Source organism: Poecilia formosa, unplaced genomic scaffold, assembly GCF_000485575.1.
Source record: "Poecilia formosa unplaced genomic scaffold, Poecilia_formosa-5.1.2 Scaffold251, whole genome shotgun sequence".
In the NCBI taxonomy this organism is placed as follows: Eukaryota; Metazoa; Chordata; class Actinopteri; order Cyprinodontiformes; family Poeciliidae; genus Poecilia; species Poecilia formosa.
Window position 1 is genome coordinate 1,021,458 of NW_006800190.1, and position 14,596 is coordinate 1,036,053.

Below are 14,596 nucleotides of genomic sequence, written 5' to 3' on the forward strand. Positions count from 1 at the left end.
CAAAACACTCATTATTTCATGGTGACCTCTGACCTCCATCCTCTCCTGTTTGACTGGGTCAACTTCCTGTTTCTCAGCCAATGAAAGGAATTCTCCAGTTTGGTCCATCCATACCAGGAAGTCCTGGGCCAGTCGCTGCCGGCGCTGATTCCCCCCAGCAGCCAGACCCCCTGAGCAGCAAACAGACTTAGTGAATCAAAGATAAATATCAAAGACAGTAATGTGATCAAGGATGTATGGTTTTGTTTACCTGGCTCCTGCTGCACATCTTCTTCCTCTAGATTTTTTAATAGTTTGGATTTGTAATCTCTAAACTGAAGATATTTTAACACTCGTGCCAGCTTCCTCTGGTCAACACACATTCAGACAAAAACAGTCAGAAAAAAAGAGCTTTACTCTACAAGGTCACTTTTAAAGGGGAGGTATTTTTCACACACAAAGTTACATTAATTTGCACAATCAAATAACTATGTCACCTTCAGTTGTCATAAAAATGCTCAAAGCATGACTAAAAAAAGTTTCATTCTAATTTAACGCCTTGAAAGTGGGCCTCTGTCTCTTTAAAAGCTGCTTTATCTGAAACTCCGCCTTCAGGAAGTCATCACAACATGGCTTCTCTATTAACCCTTTAACAACAGTTTTTTTAATGTTTCACTGAGAAGTAGCTCAGCTCCTTCAGGCGTTTTCTAATTGCTGCTGGTTAGTTTGAAGGAGCAGAACCTTGGAAAGTGCCACTCTGAAGAAAAGATGCGCCTCTAATGCGGGGCTAAGTCCACCCATGTATTTTGCACAGCTGAATGGTTGCCACGGAGATTAAATTCAATTGTCAAACATACATGAAAGAATCAAGGCAACACTCTAGGCATGTTACTGGTGAGGGAATAACATTAGAACATGATGTAAAGACTGGCCCTTTAAAACACATCGTTTCATGAGGTCAGCATTTCCTCTACCTTGTCTCTCCTCATCAGGAACAGGATGTCTTCAGCTGAAATTACCCTTGAACCTCGAAGAGCGGCGCCCTCACAGGCCTGATGCAGCTGTTTCACAAATTAAAACCATCAATTAAAAGTTTTTTTTTAATTAAAAAACGATGTGGTGTCTTTGGTGTTACCATGGTGATGAGCTGTGTGTGTACGATGTCCTCTACGAGGGCTGCAGTTTCATACAGAGGCCTGCGGGCGTCTCCCAGAGCAAACCTGAAACGCAACTAAGTATCAGTTCTCTGAAGCAGAAGCATATTTTTATTTTATTATTCATGGAGACAGAAGTTTGTCTATTATTAACAAAGCAGTCATAAAACAACTTTCCTGTCACTGGAGACTATTCAGAGAAATGACTAAAGTTTAAAAGCCACTTCTTTTTTGTTGTTTTTTAATCAAATTTTAAAAATACATTGTTTTTTTTAAATTTATCAATAATAACTCAATAATAACTTAAACATGAAAGATTGTATTGAAATGATCAAAACAGTGAGATTTTTGTAGAACAAGGATCTGCAAATCTTAACAGGTCCTAAAACATAAACAGTCGTTCAGGACTGAGTTTTTATAAGACAGTCTCTAATTTTTGGGACACCCAAGTCTGTTGTTGAGTAACGATTCAAGTTACCACAAATTTAATATGAATGCAGAAACCTGGTTAATTAATGAGAAATCTTGTTCTTTCTCATATCTAACATTTTATTTATCTGTGAAAATGTCACCCTAAAAAAATAAAGAAGTGTCCCTCAGCTTCAGCTGCTTGAGCTCAGATACCAGATTTGCTGGGAGCCACACAAAACTAGAGCAGCACAATACTGGAAAATCTTACGACGGCAGTGAGGAAGATGAGGAATATCCACTCTTCCTCATCTGTGCTTCCAGTTTCTCTGTGACATCGTTACTGTCTGGTGTGACAATCTAATGTCTTTGCCCAGCTGGCTAAACATTACATTAGAATGTCAAATGAAAGTTCAGAATATTGGGAATATATTAGCCATCAATTATTGCACTTCAAGCAGTCCTTTGCAAATAAGAATATTTTGCACGCCGACATTGTGATCCAACATATTTGTGATACATTGAGCAGCCCTGCACTAAACCATCGAGAGGACTGGAAACGGCCATAACCTCTAACTGGTTTTCCTCCAGCTCCATCCATCTTCCCAACAACTCTGACCAGCATCTCTGCACCAGGCTCTACACTAAATAGCAAAAAATAATAAAAACCATGTTTGCTTTTCATCCTAATGCCATGCTACCTTGTTGTACTGTTAACATGGTGACATGTGAAGAGGTTTAAGGGATATGACTCTTTCTGCAAGGCCAACATTTCATCGTCATCCACAACCTGAACAGAAGCTCAACACAAACATAAAGGATGAAGGTTCCAAAATGGGCTAAAAAGCCTCTAACTCTCCTGTTATATCAGCACAAATATTGATAAATTATTATTTTTTCCAGAAACAAAAGACTATGCTCTTCCAAATAATTTCTGATTATGTTCCTCTACCAGGCGAAATTCATTCCCAGCCTGTAGTTTTGTGCCGTTTCCCTTCAGTCGTGGCAGTTCTGACTGAATTATGTTCAGGACACCATTTGCATGGACAAACAAATTAAAAAAGTGCAACAATGGATTCTCCTCAAAGTCTCAGCTTGGACAAAAACAGAGCTTTGCAAATATTCCCACACACACTCCAGGTCGAAAGGCCACACACACACACAGTTTGACCACAATTTGGTCAAACCTCAATTTGCATCCAGATAGGCCACTTCCATTCTGACAGACCAACCTGAAGCCACATCCTCAACATCTTTCCTTCTCCCCATCAACCCCCCATCACTTACACACCTGACAGTCACCCCCCCCCCTCCCACAACTGTGTCCCCTCTCTGATTGGCTGGCTGTGGGCGTCAGTCACCCAGGTGAAAGCAGTTCTGGTTTGGGGTTGCGGACGGCTCTGGCCTCAGGTTCCATCGCCGGCTCCAGGCAGAGGGAGCGTTTCAGGTTTTGGGGTTTATTTGGGTTTGGGCCTCTCTGACCACCAGAACCACCAGAACCACTCTGCTTCAAACACCAGGTGAGCGTCTTTACATGCACTCAATATCATTTATTAAGAAGAAAGCGCAGGCAAAGCAAACATTTATTTATAATATTTGCGCAAATAAGAAAAAGTTTTGTTTACACAAGATAAGGTAGAGCAGATAAAAAGTGTAAATTAAGAAAATGTGTTATTAGAATATTAAATTTAACAAACTAAGTCTCTCATTTTTTTCAGCTACTTCTATGGCTAAATCTAAAATATACCGTACAATACATTTCAATTTTCCAGAACCTGCTAAACAAACTGTATTTTCTTCTTCATTGTTTGTGCTTGTTCAGTAATAGTTCAATTGAAGAACATATGTAGAAAGATATAAGATTTAGATAAAGAAAAAATTGTGTTAGCTACATAGAAGTGGACATGTTTATTGAGAAGTGTATGTATTATTTGAACTATTGATATACATAACTAACACATTTGTTTCTCTACTTTATGCACATTTGTTCGACAGGGTTTCTACAGATTTCACTGAATCGAGTTTAAGACATTTTAAGATCATTATGAATGAAATTTAAGACCATGCCATGCCATTTCTGTCATGGCATTTCTGTACCATGACAGAAATGCATAAAAGAAAATTGCATATTTTACTATGTTCTCTACAGCTTTAACCAGTACAGTGCCCAGTAGCAACAATGAACGCCATCCAGCCAACTGCCCATAAATTTGCTCTTATCCATAAAACGTAACAACCTATTTAGCTATCAAAGGTTTAATAGCAGCTAGTTAGTGGTAGCCTCAACTGAGTCGCATTGAAGATGTCTGTGTGCTACTCAAACTTTTGCCCGACAGAAAAGTTCTGTGAGAAAGAAAAACTTCTAAGAATATACAGGATTAAACAGTTTTGCCACAGCAAAATTTAAGATTTGTGATTAATGTATTTAAGGGCAACTTTTCCTCTCTTTTTAAATTAATTGAAGTTATTTTAAGGCCTTAATTTTAGGTACATAAACTTAAGACTTTTTCAGGATGAGCGGGCAGCATGGTTTAAACTAAAGATGAAGAAAAAGTTTCAAAAACAAACATATTCACTTTATCTTGAAAACTTAAAAACAAAATAAATAAAAGCTTTTGACCTAAACTTGAAGCTATTTTGTTCAACTACATTTTGGGAATTATTATTGTTGAAATAATTGTTATGCTTCCAATCCACTGTGATCAGTTGTATAAGTCAAATCCATGAAGCTTGATTTATGCTTGAAGCGTATACAGCGCTGCACGGTCAAGTTACGTCATTTCAACAACTATGCCCCCTCCAAGCGGTCCAAATTTTCCGCAACGCGCATCTGTGAAATTTTGCAGCTATGCTGACAGTTCTGTGCAGGAAAACAAGGTGGACGAGCAAGAACTCCTTCTGGTGGAGATTCACAAAGACAGACATCTTAATGATTGAGCTGATAAAGACAATAATTCTACCACACTCAAACGTGTCGCCTTGTTGCTACTAACAACTTTTTTTCTTGGGAACACCAAACGTCCATCAACATTATCATATAACCATGTATCAAAGTGAAGAATTGAGGACTGTATTTAGCTCTGTGACAACATTAACTAAAATATCACCCAGTTTGATTATTACTGTGGCTTTTTTTCTTTTATTCAACAGATTTTCATGGCTTCCAACAGTCTGTTCAGCAGCACAAGTCCCATGCTGTACTGGGGTGAGGCGTTTTATTTTACTTTCTGCGCGCCATGCATGCATGTGTGTGTGTGTGTGTCATACATCATGCTCTGCAGCTCTGGGATGAAGCTGGTTCTGGAAGCAGGGCGCTCTTTAGAACTGGAGGTGACTGAGCCGGCCATGACATCACTCCTACCCACCAACACCTGGTGACACAGAAACACACAGGTTAACCCAACCAGAACCAGAATTGACTCGCACCACATTTGTTCCGTCCTGCTTGTGTAATCTGCATGATTATGACAGATAGACATATACATTTATTTTAAGCATCCTTTTGAAACCTAGGTTAAATTTTAGGACTAAAATTCTCCGTTTAATTAGTCTGACTGGGAACCAGCCAATCAGAAATTAAAAGATTCACTTGTTCTGTGTAAGATGCAACTTAAGATAGAAGAATTTTTAACGACGACTGCACATTTTGCAAATATATCATTATTATAATATCAAATGCAAAGAAAAAAATAAATAAATGCAGCAAATAATTGGAGAAAATGGTTTCTATTAATTAAGAGTTATTGAACAAATGAGCACAACTAAACAAGTTTCGAAAATTGAAATACATTTCCATCGTCTCTGCTGAACCCAAAATATTGGCAAACTATTATGTATTTTTGAATGTGCTGCAGCCTTGTTCTATTTGTACATGAGATAGTGTCCATATCATAAAAAGAGATTTGAAGTTACACGAATAATTCTTACAGATGACTGAATAAAGGAAAAAGAAAAGTTTGTGTTACATTAAAACTAAAATACAAAGAATACTTTGTTTTCCAAAACAAATTAACAAATAAAGTAGCTTTATTCTAACGTGAAAATGTTAAAATGTCACATGCTAGTAGAAGAATAGAAATAGAATAAACTTTTATTGTCTCAGGGAGTTTCAGCGGCAGGCTACATAGGTACGCAGAAGACCAAAAAGTGTTAAAAAAATGTTAAAACAATAATATACTGTGCAAGCTTTGAGTGTAGTGACTAGCTTAGCATAAAAAACTATATATAACCCACTTTTGTTTTCCCAAACAGAGTTAGTGTCTCACAAATCATAAACTGTGTTTTCTTTCCTCTCCATAACCACACCAACTTCCTCGTGCCAACCATGAAACCTGTTTTCTCTTGAGTTGTTGGTTCAGTGTTCGTATTTTTGGGTCACTTCCCTTCTGAAAGAACTCTGGCTGAGACAAAAGCCTAAAACAACAAGATAGCAGAAAAGCTGTAAGGCGAATAAACACACAAGCAGACAGACGGAGGAGGGACAGGTGCTGTGACCGCACTAACTTCCCCCCGGCAGGACAATCTGAATAATAATGCAGCGCAGTTCCCTCCTATTCAAACACTGCGGCGAGCGACACACAACACAGAAAACAAGGCGGACAGGAGGAGTGAGAGGGGAACTGAGGACATGGAGAGAAAAGAAGTCAATAAAAATCTCACCGCAGATTAGCAGAAACATTCAGCTGGAGCTGCAAAGTGTTAATTTTTTCTGATTCGAAGTATATTTCGACGCGGAATGATGACGCTATGGCCCGCTGTGGTGATGGGAAATGTAGTTTTTCTCTTCATTATTCATGTAGCCGATATATTACAGGTTACAGAAAAGCCACAATCAAGTTGCTATATCCCACATTACACACTAACTTTGTGGTAACTTTGGTGGTACTTTGCAAGTTATGGTTATTCACCTACTACAGTATTGTTCCTGGAGGTAAAAAGAAAAAGAAAATGGCTGAACAATTGATCAAATGAACTATTTGATAGGTTAGCTGGTTGGTTGACTTAATTGTTGATTTGTTACATAAAAGCAGGATGGATGGCTAAATTGGTTAAATGAATTAATTGTGTGTTGGTTGGTGGGTTGATTGAGTTGTTGGTCAATCAACCCTCTGGTGCGTGGCAGCCTTGCTTCTGTCAGTCACCATGAATGTGTGCATGAATGACTGTAGTGTTAAGCACATTTGGATCCTCTGGACATGATAAGGTGCTATGATTGAAACCAACGGCATGAAATTCCCAAATTTTAATGAAACAAAGAATGCTTTAAAACATTTGTCATATTTCTAATTTATTACATGAAAGCAGAAGATGTCAAGTCAAACTTGTCTCTGTATCCTCTTCAGATACTGTGGTAAAATGCCAGCAGGTTCCATCACCTAAACCTCACCAACCGGAAGAGCAGGAGGTGAGAGCGCCGTTGCAGCAGCATGGTGCATCATCCCAGAGAGGCTTGGTGCACACTGACAGCCCAAACTTCCTCTGCAGCATTCTGCCACAGCACTGGAGATGCAACAAGACCCTGCCAAGAGCTTTCACTGTGAGCAACCAACTAACTTTTCCCTAAGTCTCTGCTTTAGTTCAGTTTGAAAGGTTGTTAAAGATTTCAGAGGTATGTCTGCAGCTTTTGGGAGTCTGTGTTTTTACATCTTGCAGGTAGTTGCTCTGGGTAATGACGTGCCAGATGGCGTGGTTGTGACAGTGATGGCTGGCAATGATGACAACTGCAGCGCTGAGCTACGCAATGCCACAACGACAATGAAGCAAGGTTATGCCCACTTCAACGATCTACGGTTCATTGGTCGCAGTGGCAGAGGTACACCACTCACCTCATGATATTCATAAGATTAAACTGTTGTCCAGGAGTGGTGGATCACTGAGGTCCAGGCTAGGTTCCAACCTCTATATCTTGTTTATTACAGACATGCATAGTGTCAACATCTGACAAAATTATTCTGGTTGATTAATTCCAAGCCAGTAAATGCCCAATTTGCAGTTTACATTTTCTTTCTTTCTTTCTTTCTTTCTTTCTTTCTTTCTTTCTTTCTTTCTTTCTTTCTTTCTTTCTTTCTTTTACTTTTTCGCAATATTTCAAAAGTTTGCTTAAAATTCTCATGACAGTTATATGGAAACATTGCTACAGTCAGATAAAGTGTCAAAACAGAATCCTGCTATTAAGTTTCACCTTAAGTTGTCTGTGAGCTTCTTGTATTCATCGATATGTTTTGCCCTTTTAGGTAAAACGTTCACGCTGTCGATCAATGTGCTGACCTCTCCTCCTCAAATAGCCACTGTACACAGAGCCATTAAGATCACTGTGGATGGACCTCGGCTCCCGAGACGTTAGTAAACCCTAGGAAGAAATATCCAAAGGTTTAATCTTGTACTATCAGAGTTTTTGATGAGTTTTGTTTTATGTTTTATCAGGTCAGAGACAGAAGGAGATGAAATCAGGAATATTCCGGCCTCCCAGCAGTATCGGCAGTACTGCCCCATTAGGTATCTGATGTTTAAATAATTATCTTGATCTCAGTCAAAATATGCAAATTTCTAGTCAAAAGTTTTACATTTAAATGATCTGTAATTAAACATTAAGTGACTTAGATGGTAAGTAAGATTGGGACATCTGGAGCAAAAAGGAAGTTAATCATTTTTCCTAATGAGATTCTAAAGGAGCCAAAATTGAGGACCAGAGCAATGATTCTTCAAGCACCAGGAAGACAGTTTTCTTTTCTTGTCTTGGAAAATGTACCAAATATGCGAGAGTTGTGGGCAGTCGAGGCATCCTAGCAAAATGACATGATCAAACAGATTATTGAAAAGATCAAATTGTACATCTTATTGTAATGGTATTGTTGAACAAAAGGGAAAATATCCCTTGCTCCAAGTGAAATATAACAATGTAAAACAATGAGATAGATCAGGGCACCATAAAATATATAACTTTCACAACTGTTCTTTTTTATGTTAATTACTTGTCAACTACTCTTAAAAAATGTCAAATGTTCTTTGTTCACCTACTCTGGTAGACAATTGATTTATGAAGCACTTTTAAACCAAATGCCATTGACCAAAGGCTTGAATGTATGATAGAAGACAAAATAAAATAGCACAAAATAAAATAAAACCAAGAAAAAGAAGTAGTATAATGGATAATTTTTCTTAGCTTCAAAGTTGTCCAAATCCATCCAAGGGTAGTTAAGAATGCCACAGGGTCCAAAGATCAATTCTTAAGTCTATTTTCATTATGACATTAATGAGTATCATAATACCACATCCCTTTATTTCAATCTCTGTCACTTTCACACAGTGCTTTAGGTGAAAATGGACCAGTGTTCATGCAGATCAGAATATTATTTGCATAGCAGCTGATCAAAACATTTCATCAGGAATATCTAAATGAAGGCGTTATGGGAAAAGTTGGAAAGCAGATCCTGGATCGTGTTTTTAGTCATAATTGTTTCTGAATAAACTAATTTATTTGGCTTGACTTCTTTTTTTTTATTCAGACCGCAGATCATTTCCCTCCTCCTTGTGGAGCAACGAATCATCATTTCTTGGTCAGGTGACATCTCTGACATCCTCCTTCACTTCAGCCCCCAGACTGCACCACCTGCCCACTGTCCCCTTCTCCGCCCACGCCCCTCCATACAGCTCCTACCTGTCCTCGGCTCCGTCTGTTCCCCCTGCGCTAAGCCACAGCGGCCAGTTCCAGCCCAGCAGTTTCTACTACGGGTCGAACCAACCGCTCCAAAGCACAGGGGAGGACCGCAGCGTTGCTACAGCTATGGCCAATTACATGGAAGGGGCGTGTCTTACTATGAGAGGGGAGGAGCCTGTCTGGAGGCCCTACTGATGACAATGTGTTCATAACAGACGCATTTAAACAGTTGTTTTATTTCATTTTTACACATGTATTGTCTTGTTTGTTTGTTTGTTTGTTGTACTATTATTTTATATGAACATTTTAATTAATAAACATTTTAACTTTTAACCCAGAAAAGGATTTAGAACAAACTTAGAATTGTGGAGTTCTCACATTAACCCAGAAAAGGAATTAGATAAGTCATTCTTTAACTTATTCTATCAGAAACTGTAGAGTACTCACTATTTAGAAATGGTATTAGATACTTAGCAACCCTGAACAGGAGAACCTAGTTTACATACTTTAGAACAACATTAGATTAATTTTCTTTCCTCTTTTTTTTTTTCTTTCCTTTGGTTTGTTATTTTGTTTGTATTTCCTTTTAACTCATGTAAAGCACTTTGAATTACCTTGTTGCTGAAAATGTGTTATATAAGTTAAATTACCTTACCTTACCTTAATTAAATGATTGTCCCCTCAAATTTTATTTAAAAAATAAATAAACCCAAAGTTATTTTACTAATAAATCAGAATAGTAACTGTAAACAGGATTACTAATTAAGTCAAAAGTTACAATCACATAAATATGAAATCCCAAATCATCATGTGAGAATCAGAACCTCTTAAACATTTTGAGCTTACAGTGAAAAAGCTCAGGCCAGACCAAATACACCACAGAAGAGCACAACAACAGGCCAAAGTTCATTTTTGGAATATGCCCTGAAGTGTCCTCATGTCCCAGTCATGGAGATCTCCTGGATCAGATGAGAAAAATGTTCATGCTTTAGTGATCAGATGTGTTTTTAGCTCCATTAAAATGACCTGTATATTTATAGAGCTTGTTGATCACTTGAAGGGGAGATGTCATTAGCTTCTTTTATAAAGCTAAGAGATTTTATTTCTAAGCCTTTTCTTTTTGCTCATTGTTTGAGAGACAGGATGCTGTTTTTGATTAGTCATGTGCTAAAACATTTAAACATCTCTAACCTGGGCAAAGGAAGTGTCAGCATTTCATTGAGTGGCCTATTTATTAATTAATCATTATTAAAAGGAAATAATCAGTATTTTTGATGTATTGATGAATTTCTAAGTTAAAATCTAATCAATGTTACTTGTGTTAACGCTTCATTTTATTTCCAGTTTTTCACTCTTTGATGAGCACACTCTGAATTTCACTTCCATCAAAACACTGATTCAGTGATTATCACTGAATCATCATTCAGTGAAGATAATCACTGAATGATAACTCATTCAGTGATGCATTATAATAAAATAGAATGGCAGAGTAAAAACTGTAAAACATTGTAGAGAATAAAATCATAACTTCTGGCTCGTTATATTCTCTTGTCCTCCCGGACTCAATGATCCCATGCGTGGAAATAAAAGCCACATTGGGATGACAGTCAATGGTCCACAGCATACATTTTCAGAGTTTATTTTAACATTTAAAAGTATAAAATCACATTGAGAACACAGACACTTCAAACACACTAAAACAGACATTCATTTCCCTGAGACAAATAGAAAAGAAAAAGAAAGAAAGAAAGGCAAAGACGTCTTTGGAGAGTTGCAAAAGCAAATCTAGTTTGTTCCTCACGTGCACAAATTTTTATAGTAAAGGCGTATTCTTCTCTTTAATTTATTCAAATAAGGCGTATCTTTGCTCATCCAACCAGCTGTCTCGGCCCTCTTAAAAGTTAGAAACTCCCTACAATTTCTTTTCAAGATCAAACACCAGTTGTCACCTTTATCTAAACAAAGTGGAAGCAGAGCTTCTCCTCCACTGGCCTGAACTCATGTTGTTTTATGGCTTTTCACAGATCAGTGTGAAGCTGGAACTTCTCCTGATTGTTTCCCACACAGACAAAGGGCAGATTAAAAGTTTTAGCAGGCAATCTGCTGTAACTACAGGTAACATAAAGATTAGTCCAATAACTATATTTAGGCTATTTTAATCAAGACATGTTGTTAACAACTAGGAGAGATTACAAATTAGATTATGTGTTTTACAGATATCCTATGTTGAATTCAGTTTTACACCAGCTGTTAAAATCTTATCAAGATGGTCAAAAGGTTAAACTCACACAAACAGCCATGACCCCCTGTGGATGCCTGCTCAGTCCACAGGGAGGTTAAGAACTGTGTTTTAAATTATATAAAACTAAAAACTAAACTATTTTAAATTCAACTTATTGTGTCATATTTAACATAAACATCCTACAAATGAAATGCAGATTGGACCTTGGAGGCAATTTGGAACCAAATTTTCTTATTTTAAAATGCTGTTCATTTCATATAATGTTGTACATGTGGTTAAGTTCAAAAACTAGTATGTTTAAATTTATTTTCCTAATCTTTTGATGACTAAAGAAAAAAGAACAAAAGGAGGAGGGATTCAGGAACAGAAAGAGGAGCAGCTGTCCTGTTACCCCTCCCCAACACATGCTGTCTCCTCCTGACTGACTGTTAAACCACACAACCAGATGAAAGTTGATAAAAATCTGAATTGAATCATTTTAACTTCAACTGTTGCTGCAACAAAAAGTTAGAAAACTAGTAACTGTGAATGCAAGTAACTGCCTGTTTGTATTGAACTATAAGTAATAGGTAAACATCCATTTATTCTTAGTGATGTCTCCCTCCATAACTTAGTCAGGGGGACAAGCTGTTAGTGTTTTGATGGAAACACTTAGTATTTTTAACCTCTAAGTTCAAATTGTGTTGTTGTTTCTTAAAGTGAGGGATTTCAAATGTTAAATATTGCATATTTAATGGCTTATTTACTGTTCACCTTTTAGTTATTCCAGCACCTTAAATGGTTTTGATGGACAAGTTGTTGTTTTTTCCCCACTCTCTAGTTAAATATTAACTGTTGGTGGGGTTTTTGTTGTTGTTGTTGTTTATTATTGTGACTTGCTGTAAAATTAATTGCCCATTGGGGACATGAAATCTGAATCTGAATTGATGTAATACCATGACGTGGACAGCAGGGGGACCAAACCACCCTTAAAATGACTAAGTTGGGTTGAAATGTCACCTCTCTGGCTATGCAGTAGATTACTGTCAATTTCAATGAATAAAAATTTAATTTTAACATTATTTAGAGTTGAAATAGCATATTTTCAACTGAGATTAAAGTGACAAAATTGATTTACTGTTGATTTAACCTTTTTAGGTAACATCACAATTCCAGATGTGTGACACAAGGCCCCCATAGCAACTGTTGCTGCTACAGAAAGCAGCAACTAAAAGCAGAACATTATATTTTTTAGCATAAAATGTTCATCAGGCAATTAAAGCCAAAAACTGACATAATAAGGCACAAAGAGAACACCAGCATCACATCTCCAGCTGCCACACCACATAAACAGAAACAATAACACCACAGATTACGAGGAGAGCACTGATGATTGATTAGTGAAGATTCTGAAGGGATAAGTTAACCCTCAGAAGTCTTTTTGTTATCTAAAATATTCTTTTGTAGTTTTTCTTTAACAGGGTTCATCCAGCTTTCCAGCAACTCCTAACTAACATTTCATTATTTTTTATCTCATTGGGGCACAGCACAAGAAGACATTGCCAATGCTCCAATAGCAGATCAAACTGCTTGGTGGTGCATCAAACACAACCAAGCGTTGACTGTTCTGAGGATGAGGAGCACTGTTTTAAATGTGCTCCTCATCCTCGAAGCATCCCAGTATCAGAGAGTTGACTGTCAGCTGTGTGTCCGAAGAGGCACAGAGCCTCTGATAAACCCACCTTCACACCTCCATCCGGTTTACTGCAACACCAATGGAGTCCTTCCTAAAATTAGTCCCCAGAGTTCAGGACAAATGGGTGCACTTTCTGCCTATATGTGTGTGTGTGTGCGTGGATGCGTGTGTGTGTGTGTGTGTGTTCTCTTTTGAGGAAAGGAATGCTATCACTCTTAGTGCAACAGATAACAGAGGTGTGATGAAGGCAGGAGGACAGTGAAATCTTTCACCTAGACATCACCATCCACTCAGAGCAGCTGATGAAGAGGTGATGACAAGAACTGAAGGTCTGCTCGTATCCTACTGTTCATCACTGAGTAAAGTTCAGCTTTGCGATAATGAAAAATAGACCTTTGGCATAAACACATTATTAAGCATCAATAAAATTCACATTCAACTTTTTCTTTAAATCATCAGTCCAAAAAAATCACACACTAATATTTGTTGGTCTGTTTTAAGTTTTGATAACGACATGGTATCATTTGGAAAAGCTCCGGCAAAACCACAATGTATCTGCATTATTGGTATGCATGATGTCAAGCTGCAACTTGACATTATGCACACCAGATCCCACCCCTGCTCCCTGCTGGAGGGCAAAAAACTGCTCACCAACAATGACTACCATTGGTTTTAGCTGTTAAGTTGTCAACTTAAATCTACATCTTAAATATGCGCCTGATATAAGGTGCTTTGCTACTAATTGTCAGCACTACAACTAGATTGCAAGGCCAGAAAAAAGTTTTAATTTAAAAAAATAGCGAGGGAGAGGGCAGTAGGCCACTGATGCTAGCTTGACTTTGACAACCATAACATGTGGATGTGCTGCAGAATTCTGTTTCAATTCAGCAAAAAAATAAGGCGACCCAACTCTGACTGATCGTCAGAGTTTAAATTATCTAATCAACCACTGCTGTGTTCAAACGATCACTTATTAATCGTAAAATAAACATCAAGCCTGAAAACTTGTTACTGTAACAGAGTAAATGTTCTGTTCTTTGTGTGGGAAATGTTTGCATGTTTTTTAGTGTTGAATCCAGATACACTAATGGAACTGCTGTAAGTGAGTTGCTATGGCAATAAATATCTGTGAAGCATAGCTCAGTGGTCCCCAAACCCCCAACCAATTGGTAAATAATTAAATATTTCCGTTTTATGTATTATTTGAGTCTGGAGGATCTTTTATTTTGAAAATCCTTTAACCGGATTCTCTCGGTTACTTGCGCGCCAACACTGAGCCCACAAGCAGCAAAAATGATTAAGAAACAGATCAGGTGTCTTTGGAAAGTTTTTTTGCGAAGGGGAAAAGGCCCAGAGAAGAGACAGGAGGATGGATTTATCCCGGACCGGTAGGTGACTCAAACTTAACAAGCCGCTCTGTGTAACATGCGGCGACCGGCTGGTAATGAGGCAATGAAGCTTCAAACTGCTTCACCACGTAG

At 37.8% G+C, this 14,596-nt stretch overlaps 3 protein-coding genes across 4 annotated transcripts in view; 2 read left to right on the forward strand and 1 right to left on the reverse strand.

Annotated features, from left to right (window-relative positions):
- Positions 1 to 6,306, reverse strand: part of supt3h (SPT3 homolog, SAGA and STAGA complex component) — a 9,524-nt gene extending 3,218 nt beyond the window's left edge. The window contains exons 1-6 of the mRNA XM_016680652.1: positions 6,201 to 6,306; positions 4,809 to 4,912; positions 1,115 to 1,199; positions 954 to 1,040; positions 251 to 347; positions 7 to 170 (exon numbers count right to left, since the gene is read on the reverse strand). Coding sequence (XP_016536138.1) covers positions 7 to 170; positions 251 to 347; positions 954 to 1,040; positions 1,115 to 1,199; positions 4,809 to 4,888 — 513 coding nt within the window. The 5' untranslated portion in view covers positions 4,889 to 4,912; positions 6,201 to 6,306. The remainder of the gene's footprint in view (positions 1 to 6; positions 171 to 250; positions 348 to 953; positions 1,041 to 1,114; positions 1,200 to 4,808; positions 4,913 to 6,200) is intronic.
- On the forward strand, positions 6,288 to 9,450 carry runx2a (RUNX family transcription factor 2a). Its single transcript, XM_016680653.1, has 6 exons — positions 6,288 to 6,300; positions 6,884 to 7,077; positions 7,194 to 7,353; positions 7,775 to 7,879; positions 7,965 to 8,036; positions 9,047 to 9,450. Exons 1-6 carry the CDS (start codon positions 6,288 to 6,290, stop codon positions 9,391 to 9,393), a joined length of 891 nt encoding a protein of 296 aa, XP_016536139.1. The 3' UTR covers positions 9,394 to 9,450.
- Positions 9,451 to 14,467: 5,017 nt separating this feature from the next.
- The window catches only part of LOC103150351 (gap junction alpha-4 protein-like), an 18,199-nt gene continuing 18,070 nt past the window's right edge, over positions 14,468 to 14,596 (forward strand). For both annotated transcript variants that reach the window (XM_007569927.2, XM_016680651.1), the window contains exon 1: positions 14,468 to 14,507. The gene's annotated coding sequence lies outside the window, so the exon portion shown is untranslated. The remainder of the gene's footprint in view (positions 14,508 to 14,596) is intronic.

Bases quoted from the DNA above. Each gene is read 5' to 3' on its own strand.
- runx2a (XM_016680653.1), top strand. The intron at 7,880-7,964 runs GTTAGTAAACCC...ATGTTTTATCAG, and splicing joins TGGACCTCGGCTCCCGAGAC to GTCAGAGACAGAAGGAGATG. The intron at 8,037-9,046 runs GTATCTGATGTT...TTTTTTATTCAG, and splicing joins CGGCAGTACTGCCCCATTAG to ACCGCAGATCATTTCCCTCC.